General features: G+C 40.9%; 1 protein-coding gene across 4 annotated transcripts in view; it reads left to right on the top strand.

The window, feature by feature from the left end:
* The window catches only part of LOC140196775 (protein phosphatase 3 catalytic subunit alpha), a 283,355-nt gene that overhangs the window by 124,916 nt on the left and 141,222 nt on the right, over positions 1–17,217 (top strand). For all 4 annotated transcript variants that reach the window (XM_072256543.1, XM_072256541.1, XM_072256545.1 and 1 more), the window contains exon 2: positions 5,695–5,895. In XM_072256543.1, coding sequence (XP_072112644.1) covers positions 5,695–5,895 — 201 coding nt within the window. The remainder of the gene's footprint in view (positions 1–5,694; positions 5,896–17,217) is intronic.

Here is a 17,217-nt window from a genome sequence, read left to right as displayed (position 1 = left end):
AGTTCTTTCCTGTGTCTAGAACTAATTTTAGTCATGCTCATTGCTTGAAAATGTGATCAGATTTTATAGGTCATTTGGCTGGTTTGATACCTGTGGCTGTCCACAGGAGCTGGAGTATTTATTGGAGTTGTGTGTGGATTTTCAGAATTTGAAGCATCATGTTTACATTGTTTTCAAAGTCCAACCACTAGAATAATTAATTACCTGATGTTCTGATATTGCGTGTGGGAATATGGAACACTTTTGGTTCATAAAGTCTGTGCTGGACATGATGCCAAATTAAGCTAATTCTGTTCTGTTTGCAATTGATGCCTTCATCCCAGCATATTCATGTGTCTAAAAGCCTCAAGTGCCACCACCATATTTGCTATCTCCATCACAACTAGCAGGCTTTCCAAGCACCCATCTCACTATCTTTGTAAAATAAAACAACCCAGGTTTCCTCAGAGTTCTCAGGTTTCCTCCCACATTCTAAAGACATACAGTTAGGGTCAGTTAGTTATGGACATGTTATGTTGGCCCCGGAAGCATGGCTACACTTGTTTGTGTTGACTGTTGATGCAAAGGATGCATTTTACTGTCTGTTTTGATGCACATATGATAAATAAAGCTAATCTTTTAATCTTTAGCTACACAGGTCCATTTGTTTTGGCAAATGATTTTCAAAAACAAATGTTGGCTTTTTGTACCTTAACACCTGTTGTTTCTTAACTACATCTTCAAGTTTACAAAATTTTGCACAAAAATACTAGTAGGTTATAAGTTGGATGTTTAACTGCTTTGAGATCATCATTTTTCCCTCTGCCTTTGTATCAGTTTCAGCAGTTTCTTACTCTGCTCCACTTATTTTATAGGGAGAACTGTGAACTCTTGCTTGATTTGCCTAGGACGCTTCATGATGGCTTAAAATGAGTGTAATGCTCATCAGTTTAGTAGCTAAATGAGGTGTGGTGCAGTCTGCTTGCTCTGTATACTGACTCGGTGTTCATGTACTCTGATCTGCACTCCCAGTGGGATCTGGTTCCACATGTTGTATTTGAGACCTGGGACAATGAATTATAACATCTAAGTTGTCAAGGGGCCTTTATCACTATCTAGGGATCTGATGGTTTGCTTTATGTTCAGATAAGGGGGGTGTGAACTTTTGGGTGGAGTAGGTGTGACAGTGACATGTGGGTTGTGTGTGACTCAGCAGTTGATAGATCGTTTCATGCTTAGTTTGTCTCATCTATTTCTGTATAGTTGCTGCCACAGATGTAGAATGCATCTGGCGCCCTCGTCCCTGTGGAGATGTTTGTTTTTGATCACAACTTTGAATACTAATGGCAAACTGTTCACGTTTAATGTAAACTGTACAAGGTTAGAGGACAGTTGTTTTCCCAAAACATCGCATGATAATTGAAAGAATGAAAATGCAGGTGTCACAAGCTTAATTTATGAAAATATCCATATCAGTGTGTGGTTTGGGATTGAATTTTGTGATTTATAATTACAGCCATAGAGCAATATAGCATGAATGCAGGCCTGTTGGTCCAACAAGTCCATGCTTAACTCTGTGCCCACCCAGCTAGTCTTGGTTTTCCGCATTCAGCCTGTACCTTCTAAGCTGTTCTTCTCCATATACCTTTTTAAATTGTGCTATTGTACCTTTGGCAACCAGTTCTTCTTGCAGCTTGTTCCATATGCTCACCACTTCTCTGTGGAAAAATTGCTGCTTGGGTCCCTTATAACTCTTTCACCTTAAAATCTATGCCCCATAATTTTGGACTCCCTTACCCTGGGGAGAAGATTGTTGCCATCTAGCTTATCAATGCCCTTCATTTTAAACATTTTTATAAAATAATTCCTCATTTTCCCACGTTCTAAGGAATAAAGAACTAGCCTGATCAATCTTCCCTTATAACTCAGGTCTTCTAATCCTGACGACATTCTCCTAGCTTTTCTGCACTGTTTTCGGTTTAATCACATTTTCTATAATAGGGTGACCTAAACTATACACAATACTCCAAGAGCAACCTTACCAATGACTTGTTTTACTGCAATTTATTGTCCCAGCTCTTATACTTATTTCTTGACTGAAGTAGAGTATTTTGAGTATCTGTGCTATGTCATTCAGACCTCCTCTTCATCTCTCCGTGGTACCTCCTTGTGCTAAGATCTGGAATTTTCTCTATAAATCACTTTAAAAGACTGCTTAAAACCAGCTCCTGTGGTCTGGTCTGGTTTCAGCATCTAGTTTTGTATGACTTGCTCTCCTGTTGAACTCCAAATGATCTGAAGTGTTCTGATGATCTGAAAATGCAACTTGTCCATTTATATTCTTTCTCAAAAAGTAATGGCTGTGAGCCTAGAGTCAGGGTCTTTAGGGCCTTAAGAATTTGGGCTTTCACGAAAATTTCTATCAAAAAGGGTGGATAGGGAGAGAGAAGGTTGAAGGTTGCAGTTATTTCTTAGATGGTACATGCAATGTCAGCAGTTTTACTGGTTGTAGAGCCTCAAATGCATGACGAGAATCTCAGGCCTGGGTTATCACTGTTACACAGAAAGCCAAGGGAAGGTGAATGGAACTTCCCAGCTCAGTAAGAGTAACTATTAACCCATTCTTTCACAGGTCACAAATTGAAGCTTCTAGTGAAAGTGAAAGCTTTCAATTTATGTGGGTGGAGTGGTATGGATTTTACTGGCTGCTGCAGAACAAATCTTTTTTAAAGTTTCTTTGTAAATTTCAGTTTGATTGCTAAGTGTTTCTGAAATTATTGATTTGTAAAGTATTCTGTGCTTATACAGAATTCAGAACAAAACTATATTTTGAGATGGTGCCAGAGTTCAGCATTTCTACTTAAGTGTAGAGCTTCACAGTATATTTTGGTAAAATATTAATGTTAGCTTGTAATAGTCATGGAGATTTGAATCAGGCTGCTTAATGCCAGTTTCATATAGAAGTATCACACATCGAAGTTGCTGGTGAACGCAGCAGGCCAGGCAGTATCTCTAGGAAGAGGTACCGAGGGTAAGCCACACTCAGGTTGGAGGAACAACGCCTTATATTCCGTCTGGATAGCCTCCAACCTGATGGCATGGACACTGACTTCTCTAACTTCCGCTAATGCCCCACCTCCCCCTTGTACCCTATCCGTTATTTATTTATATACACATTCTTTCTCTCACTCTCCTTTTTCTCCCTCTGTCCCTCTCACTATACCCCTTGCCCATCCTCTGGGTTCCTCCCCCTCCCCCTTTTCTTTCTCCCTGGGCCTCCTGTCCCATGATCCACTCGTATTCCTTTTGCCAATCAACTGTCCAGCTCTTGGCTCCATCCCTCCCCCTCCTGTCTTCTCCTATCATTTTGGATCTCCCCTTCCCCCTCCCACTTTCAAATCTCTTACTAGCTCTTCTTTCAGTTAGTCCTGACGAAGGGTCTCGGCTGGAAACGTTGACTGTACCACTTCCTAGAGATGCTGCCTGGCCTGCTGCGTTCACCAGCAACTTTGATGTGTGTTGCTTGAATTTCCAGCATCTGCAGAATTCCTGGTGTTTGTGTCATATAAAAGCATAATTGCTTGCAAGTAAAATTATCATTAAGTACCCTTTAGCACCTGAACCATAGAAAGGCAGGTATTCCACAATTCAAGAAAAAGGTTTTTAGTCTTTTCTGTTATATTCGTATCAAAAAGAAATAGGTACTTCAAAGGCTTGTTTATACAGTCTGCTAATTTAGAGCTGTTTAATTCAGATGATCTGCTTCAGTTTTGTTTAAGTATTGAAGATCCTCTAAATATTCATTACTTTAATTCATTTAATCTGGTGCAAAACATTGCATTTAGTAGGAATAGATAATGGTCTTGTGCAGCTGGCTGCAAAGGGGAAGCGGGAGGTAATCTGCTGAGTTCCCTTTAAGGATGTAGCAGGCTTCTTTGGTGAGATTCCTCCTCCCCGCCCCCCCCGTGACTTTGATGTTGAAGTTCACATCAGGCCACTGTTGATTACTTCAGCAGTGTGGCATGGGAAAGCCAGGGTATCACTGATGGCACTGTCCTGATTTGAGTGAGTGCCACTCCAGCTGTTGCTATCAGTTTTTACAGCCAGACTTGATGCAGTCTTGTCATTGTTAGTTACGAATTCTGATTATTTAAAAAAATGTAGCTAGTTCTCCCACAAAGGTGAAGTAAAATTTGTTGTGGCCTCCAGCCAAGGTGCTTGCTCTTTTGGTATTAGGAGATGATGGGTATTCAAAATCATGTAAAATGCATGGAGGTCAAATGACAAGTGTAGTCAGTTCAGGTTTCTGCAAAACCATTTGATTGAGAGTCTGAGATCAGTAGTTATTCTTACTTGTCTCCCTGAAGGAAGGCAGGAAGTTTGGTGGTTAGCTGTAACAGTAATGGAAGTCCCAGAGACCAGCATGTATTGGGTGAATGGGGGTAGCCTGGATCAGCATGCATGTAGCAGAAATTTGGGTAAACTCAAGCTTATGAAGGGTGGAAGGTGTAAAGCCACTCTGGCATGGAGAAGGGTTTCAGCAGCACAGGTTGGTCAGAGGTAGATTTCAAGGACTCTGGTGCTGAGCAATTCAAATGGCAAAATGCCTTGATGCACAATCTTACTCAGCTGAAGGTGGCCATTATGTAAACACTCCACATTTATATTTGTTGGAAAGGAGGAGAGAGCAGAACTACTTACAAGGCTATAATTGAACAGTTTTTGAAGAGTTGTATTCAATTAATATCTGTAAATCATTCCTTCATGCGCTGCGGTATTACTTTTTGTTGGGGGAGGGAAATAATTATCCCCCACCCCCACCATAATGCCTGAGGGCAGATGCTTTCCCACGTGTATGAATAGATGGAGTAATGTTGTGATCCTGTTCTTTGCATTACACTAGTTCAGTCACACTGTCTGATGTAGTACAGAATTCTGCCAGTAGTTTCTGCAGAGAGAGAAGTTCACTCCGATTGATCTGAATTACTGTGTACTAGCAGCAGAACCTATTCATCCTACTGATTGAAAGTTGGCGGAGCATTTCACAGTCCAGTGTGCCCTGTGTGCTAAACATTTATGGTGATGTATTATTAACACACTTTAGTTGTAATGTGGGGAGTATGGTATTTGTTGACACAATGCAAGATCCCGCAACATTATAATGACCACGAGTTTATTTAATAGTCATTTAAAGTCTATGTTGCCCCATACATCAGGAATAAACCCCATTGTTCCATGCAATCTGTGATTGTTTACACGAATCAGAAAGGCTTAGAGGGTTATGGGCAAATGGCATAATCTTAGATGGAATCTTGGTCATCTTGGATCAATGCCTGTTTTTGTGCTCTGTCTCTAGGTATATTATTTAATGTCTGGCCATAAAGTCACCTTCTTCTCCTTTGTCTTGTGATCTTCTTGGACAGTGTAATTATTTCCTTGGAACTTTATTCAAATATCCACACATATAACTAGAATGGGGGCTTGAACCCACAACCGCCCATGTCAGAGGCAAGAGTGTGAATCATTGATCCACAATGTAGGGACATTACACATGCAAGGACAGGACAGCAGAAATGTTTTGTTCCATTCCTGTAAAAATCTGGTAAATGAAATATTGACATAAATAAGGAAATTGAATTGCTAGAAGTTCAGGTTCTGGAATGCGGCATTTTCATGCAACACATGCTGATGCTCTGATCCCTTTCCTGCCCACAGCTGTACCCTTCCCTCCGAGCCACCGACTGACTCTCAAGGAGGTTTTTGACCATGATGGGAAACCCCGGGTTGACATACTCAAGGCTCACCTTACTAAGGAAGGCCGGGTAGAGGAGACAGTCGCGATGCGGATTATAACAGAAGGAGCTTCCATTCTCCGGCAAGAGAAGACTATGCTCGACATTGAAGCACCAGTCACAGGTGAGTTACTACAAGGCTAGTGTGTCTGGTTTATTATAAACACAAGAGATTCTACAGATGCTCGAAATCTCAAGCAATACACAAAGTACTTGTGGAGCTCAGGCAGCATCTATGGGGGGGGGGGGGGGGAGGAACAAACAGCCTTTCATCAAAACTGGAAAGGAAGTGGACAGAAGCCAGAATAGGATTACAAGCTAGCCAGTGATAGGTGAGACCAGGTGAAGGGAAAGGTGAGTAGATGGCGGTGGGGAGATGAAGTAAGAAGCCTGGAGATGATGGGTGGAAGTGGTAAAGAGCTGGAGGAGGAATCTAATAGGCGAAGACTGTGGACCGTGGAAGAAAGAGGAGAGAAACCAGAAAAGTGGTGGATGGGTTAGAAGAAAAAGGATGAGAGAGTAACCAGAATGAGGAATAGGAAAAATGGGATGAGGGAGGGTGAGCAATTACTGGAAGTTTGAGAAATTGATGTTCATGCCATCAGGTTTGAGGCTACCCAGACAGAAACCTCTACTGTCATGATGAGGTCAAAATCCAACATGCTTCCAAAGCAAAGGTCAGACCATTGAGAAATCTCAAGCAAAGGCCAGACCATTGAGAAATCTCAAGCAAAGGCCAGACCATTGAGAAATCTCAAGCAATATGTTGGAGGAAGTTGGCAGTTCCTGTAGACTGTGTTTACCCCAATTTTCAGCATCTTCAGTCTCTATTAAGAAATCACATTGAAGTATGGGATATCAGCGTCAATGGAAGCGCCGTGTTATGTTTCTATGGTCATCATGTGTGGCAAGCCTGCTGGAACAGCTATCTGTCTCTTCATTAATTTCAATTATTGTATATGGATATTATTAACAGAGAATAGTTACTGCTATACCAAAGTGCTGGGTTTTACACCGATCTCCATTTCACGGGAAATATGCATGGAGGCGCTGGGTGTGGTACTCAAAAGAAGGTTTACAATTAGGATATCAAAGAACTGGTTAGACTATATGGAACAAATGAGCTGTTATAGTAAATTTCATGCAATTTTAGTGCTTGTGTATGTTGAGTAACACTGATTTTTTTTTACGGCAGTAAATGGTTCGTGCTGCATATCTTGTATTGATGCTCTGTTGAGTCATTATACTGATGGAGGGTCAAGTCTGACTCTTGGCAACTGGTTTTTCTATTGAATATATGTGTCACTCATGTAAAATTCTATTTCATTTTGAAGCTTCGTTAGAGATGGTCCACTAGTTTGTAATTTTCAGTTAGAATAAAACTCATTAGGTATTTCACAAATGTTTTGAGGCTAATTAATCTGTTGGTATGAACAGAGTTGGAGCAAGGTTTGTACACGTACAGCTGAATGCCTAATGCTCTCTCATTTGAAAATTCAACTCATCAGTGCTTCTGTTCTCCATTTGTTCAAGCTTGTCTAATCCTACTTCTCCCATTAAGAATTCAATTTATGAATCCCCTGCACTTGTAAGAATGTAGTGTTTCTAAAACCAGAAGACTGCCAATTAAGAAAAATTATTTCACCTAGGTGATGTAAAGTACTCCTTCCAATTCCCCACCTTCTCCTGTTCTTTGGTTTACATAATTTGTTTCCTAGCTCAAGACATGGGACTTCAGTGACAGCATTGATATAGCGGTGCAACTTTTCTGAAATATCCACTTTTAAATGATGTTAGGTGCTGAAATTGAGGTGGTCTGAAGCAAGAAAGAACAGTCATGGATGTATATACCCTTTGTATCCATGCGATGTCCATGATGAATATTATTTTTGAGTTGTTTTGGTGCAAGTTGTAGTGCATGTAAAAGTTGTATGATTGCAGATGTAAGATTGATGTACTTAAAATGCAAATTGAATGGTTCAAGGAATGTTTATTTGAAGATGGCACAGTCATAAAGTTGAATATTAGGGATAGGGTTATTAGTTGTGCACCACAGGAATAGGCCCTCTGGCCTACCACATCCATTCCAATTTGTATGCTCATCTACATTATCCAATGTGTTAGCATTGATTGGGTCTATTTTCTTATGTCTTAAGTATTTGTTTAAATGCCTCTTAAATTTAGTATTGTATCTGATTCTACCACCGCTTCTGGCAGCATGTTTCAGATATTGGCCACTCTTGCACTTTTTAAAAAAAAACTTACCCCTCAATCCCAATTAATTTTTTCCTTGTCACTTTAAACCTATGCCCTCTTGTTTTATGATGCCTCCACCAAGGTAAAAATATTCTGATTACCCTATCTATGCCTCTCATAATTTGATATACTTCTGTCAGTCACCACTACTTCGCTGAAGAAACAAGTGAAGCTCTCTCCCCAAAACTCAAATCCTCCATCTGGACAACTTGATGAATCTCCTCTCTACTCTCTCACTCTGATCACTGTTGTAAAGTTGCAGCATAACATGGCAGCTTCTATATTCTGTGCCTTGACCTATGAAGGCAAACATGCCATATGCTGCCTTCACCACCCTTAATTCTTATAATTTGTTGATCTCCCTTGAAGGCCAACCAAGTTAATTCTAGTTTGTTAAAAATTTAAACCCTCAGAGCAATTGAAGCATTGCAGATTCATATTTTCTTTGCATGGTAAGCACTGCCCAATGTTTTAGCAATTCATTTTTGTGGTGCCAGATGTGATTGGTTACTAATAACTTGAATAAACATTTTAGAAACTAAAATAGAGCAGAATTATTTGAAAAATTTAAGATTATTAGTAAGCAGATTTGAAAATCCACTTTCATTTGAAAGACAGAGGTGACAAGATTGTAAAATCAGACTGTAGATGTCAGGAAACTGGAAAAGAGGGAATAGCTTCCTCAGAAGCCATTCGGTCTGATCTGAATGTGCCTTTCCATAAATTTTTCTGACTTAATCCCATCTTCCACACTCCATCTGAAGCCTTGCTTGACATCTTAAATATACTCTTCTCATTTAAGAAGTTTGTATTATCTAGCTCCTTTCAGGCTCTGTTTCTTTGAATTTGTTTTGAGATCAGTGCATCACCGACAAAGCCAGCTTTTGTTACCACCCCAGTTGTACTGGAAAAGGTGGTGAGATGCTGCCTTGTCTTTGCAGTCATCTGGTGGAGGCTCTCACTGTGCTGCTCTGGAGGGAGTTTTGTAATTTGACTTCCAGTAGAATGCCTTTGGGAGGAGGAGAAGATGGCGGCGCGATGCAGCGCACGCAGCCTCTCTGGTGATGAATATCTGTTATCTGTCAAGTAGGACGCTGTGCACAATTCTGATTTGATGGAGGCAGACGTGAGAGCACGGAGGAACATCTGGTGAAACTTCTAAAATGCCTGTTTCACTGCCGCCGCTACTGTGTGATCCGAAATCTCTGGAGGGGAAGACCCCGAATTCTGGGCTTTGCTTGTCGCTTGGCGGCCAGGGCGTGGTCGAAGCGCTTGGCAGAGATGGTGCTCGGTGTTGAGGGCTGGTCGGAGGCTTGAAGTTTTCGAATGGACTCAGAGTCGGACTGTGGTCGGGTGCTTACAGGATGCTGCATCGGCACGTTTGCGGCGCTGGAAGCTCATGGCAGGGAGAGTTTCTCTCTTCTACCGTTTCTACCGTCTGCATGAGATGTTGGGGCTATTGAGACTTTGAGACATTTTTTTACCATGCCCATGGTCTGCTCTTATCAAATTACGGTATTGCTTTGTACTGTTGGAACTATATGTTATAATTATGTGGTTTTTGTCAGATTTAGTCTTGGTCTGTCTTGTGTTTCTGTGATATCATACTGGAGGAACATTGTATCATTTTTTAATGCATGCATTTCTAAATGACAATAAACAAGGACTGAGTGTCCTCATGATCTAACCTAGTAGTGAAGAAAGGGCAAGAAATTTCCAAATCTGGATAGTACGAGTCTGGAGTGACTTGCAGGTGATGGTGTTCCTATTTGTGCACTGCACTTGTCATTGGTAAAGGGAATTGCTATCAAAGTTTCCTTGGCAAATAACTATAGATGGTTTATTGCAGTGGTGCATAGTATCATATCATACAGCATAGAAACGGATCTTTTGACTCACCAAGCCCACGCTGACGATTAAATACCCATCCTTAACTTCAAAAATCCATCCAGGTTGTTGGATGGTGTGTCAATCAACTATAGTGAGCTATTTGTGTGTTTACCAAGATGGAAGGTTGTAGAAATATTAGGGGATATTGCAAGATTATGTCAAGTGCTTAATGTTGTCTGTACAAGACTTCAGCTTGGGAATCTCAAGTTTTGAGATTCAAAATTCATCTTCAAGTGGTGATTACTGTGCACAAGAAACAAATGGGGAGAGTCTGATGATACCCTCTGAGCTTCTATCAGTACAGTAGAGAAAAACACAGTAATTAGGCTGAAATACTTAACTCTCCAGGACAGTACTGTGCCCTCATTTACTTTTAGCATCACAGCTCAAGGAAAGTATAATCTTATCAGTTTTCAGCATTGTGATGTAAGAAGTTAGCTGAGTTGCTGGTTAATATTGATAGACACTATTAAATGTTAGTTGGAGGATAGTGAATATAAACCTGATTTACAGAAAGGAGGTGTGTGTGAATAGAATTTATAGCCAGTGAGAAAGTGCTTGAGAGTGTTTTACACAATATCATTAATATTCATCCAAGGAGCTGAGAGTCTAGTTTTAGACTTAATAAACTGTTTTTCTCAGCTCTTGGAATTCTATGAGAAAGAACTAAATTGCTAAGTGATCTTTCTGGATAGAATGGCACTGAGTTTTCACAGGGCATTTGAAAAGTTCCAATTGGAAGTAATCTTTAAACCAAGGCTAAATCTTATTAAATTAATGATATTTTCCAGAGGGAATAAGGAGGACAGAGCCAAAGGAAGCTTTTCTTTAACAGAAGCTGTGACTGAGGAAGGCAGTAAAAAATATTTTTATAGTTGCCTAACGACTGAAGTGATTGATCTGAATGCACTGACCTCAGCAAAAAAGAGAATTTTGGGACTCCAGGGGGCTGCCAGCCAATGACCCAAATATTTTAACGAGTCTTCCATTTCACTGGCCTGGGGATCTCAGCAAGTTTCTTTAAACTTGGAGGTGCCTGTTTGAGTTTTGAGTATCTCCACAATCAGTGCTGGTTCACTAACTGATCAGCTTATTCTGATCACAAGTAACCTAGAATGCCACTACAGGGTGGAAGTAAGAGGTCAAACTGTGCATCAGTGTGAAGATGAAAATATATTCTAAATGATTTAGAGTGCAGATCCAGGCCATTTGACCCAACAGATCCCTCCCACGCCACTTCTCCATCACCATCTCCTGTTCACTTACCTCATATATTTATTCAGCTTCCTCTTAAACCCGTCACTGCTGCCCTTCTTCATCCCTCCCCATGGGAGCCAGTTTTGCATTTCCAATGTTCATTAGGAAAATGTTCATTCTGAATTCCTTAATGGATTTGTTAGAATGTTTTAAAACCCCTTGACATTCCCTGCAGACTGTTCTGTCAAGCTCATCCTAGGTGTGGAAACCTTTATAAGATCACCCCCTTAGAATATGCTTTATCCAGAGGCAAATCTGAGTATATTCAATCTTTCCAAATGATTATACCTTTTTAGTTCCAATATCATTCTTCTGATCCTTTTTTTTACACTTCTCCAATGCTTCCATTTTCATCCTAAGATCTGAATACCAAAGCCTTCTCCAATTCTCCAGGTATGGTCTGGGCAAGGTAATGAGTTTTGTGTTTTGTTTTTATTTGTATTGAATAAGACCATAAGACAAAGGAGCAGAAGTCGGCCATTCGGCCTATCAAGTCTGTGCCACCATTTTATCATGAGCTGATTTATTCTCCCATTTAGTCCCACTCCCCCGCCTTCTCACCATAACCTTTGATGCCCTGGCTACTCAGATGCCTATCAATCTCTGCCTTAAATACACCCAATGACTTGGCCTCCACTGCTGCCCATGGCAACAAATTCCATAAATTCACCACCCTCTGGCTAAAAAAATTTCTTCGCATCTCTGTTCTGAATGGGCGCCCTTCAATCCTTAAGTCATGCCCTCTCGTACTAGACTCCCCCATTATGGGAAACAACTTTGCTACACCCACTCTGTCCATGCCTTTCAACATTCGAAATGTTTCTATGAGGTCTCCCCTCATTCTTCTAAAATCCAAGGAATACAGTCCAAGAGTGGACAAACGTTCCTCATATGTTAACCTTCTCATTCCTGGAATCATTCTAGTGAATCTTCTCTGTACCCTCTCCAACGTCAGCACATCCTTTCTTAAATAAGGAGACCAAAACTGCCCACAGTACTCCAAGTGAGGTCTCACCAGCGCCTTATAGAGCCTCAACATCACATCCCTACTCCTATACTCTATTCCTCTAGAAATGAATGCCAACATTGCATTTGCCTTCTTCACCACCGACTCAACCTGGAGGTTAACCTTAAGGGTATCCTGCATGAGGACTTCCAAGTCCTGTTGCATCTCAGAACTTTGAATTCTCTCCCCATTTAATTAATAGTCTGCCCGTTTATTTCTTCTGCCAAAGTGCATAACCATGCACTTTCCAACATTATATTTCATTTGCCACTTCTTTGCCCATTCTTCCATTCTATCCAAGTCTCTCTGCAGACTCTGTTTCCTCAGCACTACCGGCCCCTCCACCTATCTTCGTATCGTCATGCAAACTTAGCCACAAAGCCATCTATTCCATAATCCAAATCATTGATGAACAACGTAAAAAGAAGCGGCCCCAACACGGACCCCTGTGGAACACCACTGGTAACCGGCAGCCGACCAGAATAGGATCCCTTTATTCCCACTCTCTGTATCCTGCCAATCAGCCAACGCCCTATCCACGAATGTAACTTTCCCGTAATTCCATGGACTCTTATCTTGTTAAGTAGCCTCATGTGTGGCACCTTGTCAAAGGCCTTCTGAAAATCCAAATATACAACATCCACTGCATCTCCCTCATCTAGCCTACTGGTAATTTCCTCAAAAAATTGTAATAGGTTTGTCAGGCAGGATTTTCCTTTAAGGAAACCATGCTGAGTTCTGCCTATCTTGTCATATGCCTCCAGGTACTCCGTAACCTCATCCTTAACAATTGACTCCAACAACTTCCCAACCACTGGTGTCAAGCTAACAGGTCTATAATTTCCTTTTTGATTCCTTGCCCCACTTCTTAAATAGCAGGGTGACTTTTGCAATCTTCCAGTCCTCTGGAACCATGCCAGAATCTATTGACTTTTGAAAGATCATCGCTAATGCCTCCCCAATCTCCACCACTGCTTCTTTCAGAACACGAGAGTGCATTCCATCTGGTCCAGGAGATTTATCTACCCTTAGACTATTCAGCTTCCCGAGTACTTTCTCTGTCGTAATTGTGACTGCGCACACTTCTCTTCCCTGCCACCCGGTATATTGCTGATGTCTTCACGACTGATGCAAAATACTCGTTCAGTTCCTCCGCCATCTCCTTATCTCCTATTACAATTTCTCCAGCATCATTTTCTATCGGTCCTATATCTACTCTCACCTGTCTTTTACTCTTTATATACTTGAAAAAAGCTTTTAGTATCCTCTTTGATATTATTTGCTAGCTTCCTTTCATAGTTCATCTTTTCCCTCTTAATGACCTTCTTAGTTTCCTTTTGTATGCTTTTAAAAACTTCCCATTCCTCTGTCTTCCCACTAATTTTTGCTTCCTTGTATGCCCTCTCCTTTGCTTTAACTTTGGCTTTGACTTCTCTTGTCAGCCACGGTTGCATCTTTTTTCCATTTGAAAATTTCTTCTTTTTTGGAATATACCTGCCTTGTACCTTCCTCACTTCTCGCATAAACTCCAGCCACTGCTGCTCTGCCGTCCTTCCCGCTAGTGTCCCTTTCCAGTCAACTTTGGCCAGTTCCTCTCTCATGCCACTGTAATTTCCTTTACTCCACTAAAACACCGACACATCGGATTTCGCCTTCTCTTTTTCTAATTTCACAGTGAGCTCAATCATGTTATGATCACTGCCTCCTAAGGGTTCCTTCACCTCAATCTCTCTAATCACCTCTAGTTCACTACACAATACCCAGTCCAGTACAGCCGATTCCCTAGTGGGCTGAACAACAAGCTGTTCTAAAAAGCCATCTCGCGGACCTTCTACAAATTCTCTCTCTTGAGATCCAGTGCCGACTTGATTTTCCCAATCCACTCGCATGTTAAAATCCCCCACAATTATCATAACACTGCCTTTCTGACAAGCCTTTTCTATTTGCTGTTGTAATTTGTAGTCCACATCACTGCAGCTGTTAGGAGGCCTATAAATAACTGCCATCAGGGTCCTTTTACCCCTGCTATTTCTTAGCTCAACTCATAAAGATTCTGCACCTTCCGATCCTATGTCATCTCTTTCTAATGATTTGATATCATTTCTTACCAATAAAGCCATGCCACCCCCTCTGCCTACCTGCCTATCCTTCCAATATCCTTGGACATTCAGCTCCCAGAGACATGCATCAGTGATGGCCACGTCTCAGTGATGCCAATCTGTAGCTGTACCACAGGATTATCCACCTTATTCCTTATGCTACGTGCATTTAAGTATAACACCTAAAGACCAGTATTTGGTACTTTTTGCTTTAATTGCACTGCAACTCATCCCAATGGCTGCAAATTTGCCCCATCACCTGCCTATCTTTCCTGACATCTTTACTGCTCACTATCTTAGATTTATTTCTGTTTTTCCCTTCCTCCATTCTATCATTCCGGTTCCCATCCCCCTGCCAATTAGTTTAAAACCTCCCTAACAGCTCTATTAAACCTTCCCGCCAGGATATTGGTCCCCTTCGGGTTCAAGTGTAACCCGTCCATTTTGAACAGGTCATACTTCCCCCAGAAGAGATCCCAATGATCCAAGAATCTGAAGCCCTGCCCCCTGCACCAGTCTTTCAGCCATGCATTCATCTGCCTGACCCTACTATTCTTGCCCTTGCTAGCACATGGCACAGGTAGCAATCCTGAGATTATGATTCAATAATGTTTGTTCAATAATGAATAGATTTTAATTCAGGTAAGCCAGATATATAGTACATGTTCATACAGGGATTTCCCTAGTACCTGTAGTCTGAAGGGTCCAGGAGAGGACTATTTTTCCTGATAGTGCCTTGCAGACATACACAAATTAAATTCAAGATCAAAATTTTCTGTAACAGAAGTCATGAGGAGATTTGATTCTGTTCCAAGTCATGATGGCATTTGGTACCAAATAGGAGGAACTGTCTCCAGGAGGCAGGAAGGGTTTAACCAAAAGGCAAGATTTAAGACATCTGTCAAAAGGAGCAGAGTGACAAGAAAAACACTTCACACAGCATGTTAGTGTGATCTAAAAGGTGCTGGCCTGAAATGGTATTGGCAATAGATTGGTTGTGAACTTCAAGAAACAAATGATTAGGGTTGAAGTTGAGGAGAAATGTGTTAATTGAGACACCAAAACAAGCCCAAGGTTAAACTCTGTGGATCTTGCCAGATCAGTGCTAATTCCTGAACCTTGTGAATGGTCATTGGCACCCTAACCAAACGGCATGTTACCTAGAGACAAGCTAATTCATCACACTGTGGATGGTGAAGGCAGTAATCAATCTACAGGATGATAAAGAATAAGATGGGCAAATGGAATTTAATCCTGATAAATGATGCACTTCAGGAGAACTAATAAAGATATTGAAGCCCTAAGGGAGTGCTAAAGAACAGTGATTTTTTTTTTTTTGCATAGTACTGTAGTAATGTTTTGTATTGTACCGTCCTGCTGCAAAAAAAACATTCATGTGATGATAAACCTGATTCTTGTGTGGATCTCTATTGTGGACTGAGAGTGGGAAGAGGCCAGGGAGAGAGGAATCATGGTTGGGAAAAGGGAAGGGAATGGGAAGCACCAGAGAGACATCCTGCAATGATCAATAAACCATTTGTTTGGAATCTCATGACCTTGCCAGATGTCCCAGGGCTGGGTGTGTCAGCAACTGCATCATCCCCTACTCTGCAACTCCTCCTCTGCTGCCTGTCCCTCCCCTCTCTCGTGGTGCTCCACCGTTGCCATTTCCAACATCCTTTGCTCCCGCCAGATTCGCAGCTCACTCTCTGCTCCACATTGACAAATACAGTACTGTGCAAAAATCTTAGGCACCTCGCTATATACACATGCCTAAGACTTTTGCACAGTACTGTATGTGGTCAAATTAGGGTTGGGGTGGAGCGGAAATTATAGGATCACGTAATGAGTAATACCGTAATCATGTTGGGTTTTAATCTCAGAGAGTGAACGTCAGGTTGGAGTTAATAAATTGAGGGTGAATTCACAGAATGTTTTGTTTTGATCAATATGTTGAGGATCTAAAGAGACAATGGGCTTCTTTTAGATCTGGCATTGTGCAGCAAAAAGGGGCTAATTAATCATACTATAAAAGGACCTTTCAGAAAGAGTGACAATAATATGGAATTTTTAATCGAGTTTGAAATTGAAATAATTCAGTCAAAACCAGGGTCTTAAATACACACAAAGGAAATTATGAAGTTACAAAAAGCAAGGTGTTTGTGTTTGATTAGGAAGAGATATTACAGTGCTCTCAAGGCGCAAACATGTAAGCAAGGGTGATCTTTCCTTGTCTGACGAGGGAAATTAAAGGTGGTATTCAATCAAAACGGGTCACTTATCAATTTGCCAGAAACAGTGGTAGGTTTTAAGGTTGGTTGTGTTTTAAAATACAGTAAAAGAGGACAAAGACATTGGTAATGAAACTGACAAAATAAAAAAATGGACTGTAATGTTTATGGAAAGAAGTGTGGGAAAACAAAGGTTGATTATGGAGAAATGAAAGCTCTCTGTAGTAACAGAGTCATGGACACTGAAAGCTGATAAATTGCAAGGAATTGAAGATTACATCCTAGAGTTTTGAAAAATTGTCTTGGAAGCAGGGAATGTACTGCTTGTCATATTTCAAACTTCCGTGGGTTGTGGAATGGTTCTTGCAGATTGGAAGGATGTAAATATGATTTAAGAGGGTGAAGAAAAACGGGGAACTACTAGCTGTTAGAGTCTCAGCAAAGGTAAAGAAAATGCTGGGATCCATATTGAAGGATATAATAACAACCCCTAGAACAATCAGATTCAGTGGAGTTGGTCTGGATTTACAAAAGGAAAATATTTGTATATCCTATTTAAGTTCTTTAAGGATGAGTCTGATAGAATGAATAAGGGGAACTACTGGATGTGATGTTTAATTTCAGAAGGCTTGGTGAATAAGATTAAAGTGTATGGAATTGAGAGCAATAAACTAGCATAGAATGAGTTGGTCATCAGACAAAGCCAA

The sequence above is a fragment of the Mobula birostris genome, chromosome 4 (assembly GCF_030028105.1).
Source record: "Mobula birostris isolate sMobBir1 chromosome 4, sMobBir1.hap1, whole genome shotgun sequence".
NCBI classification, from domain to species: Eukaryota; Metazoa; Chordata; class Chondrichthyes; order Myliobatiformes; family Myliobatidae; genus Mobula; species Mobula birostris.
This window is presented reverse-complemented; position numbering and strand designations above follow the sequence as displayed.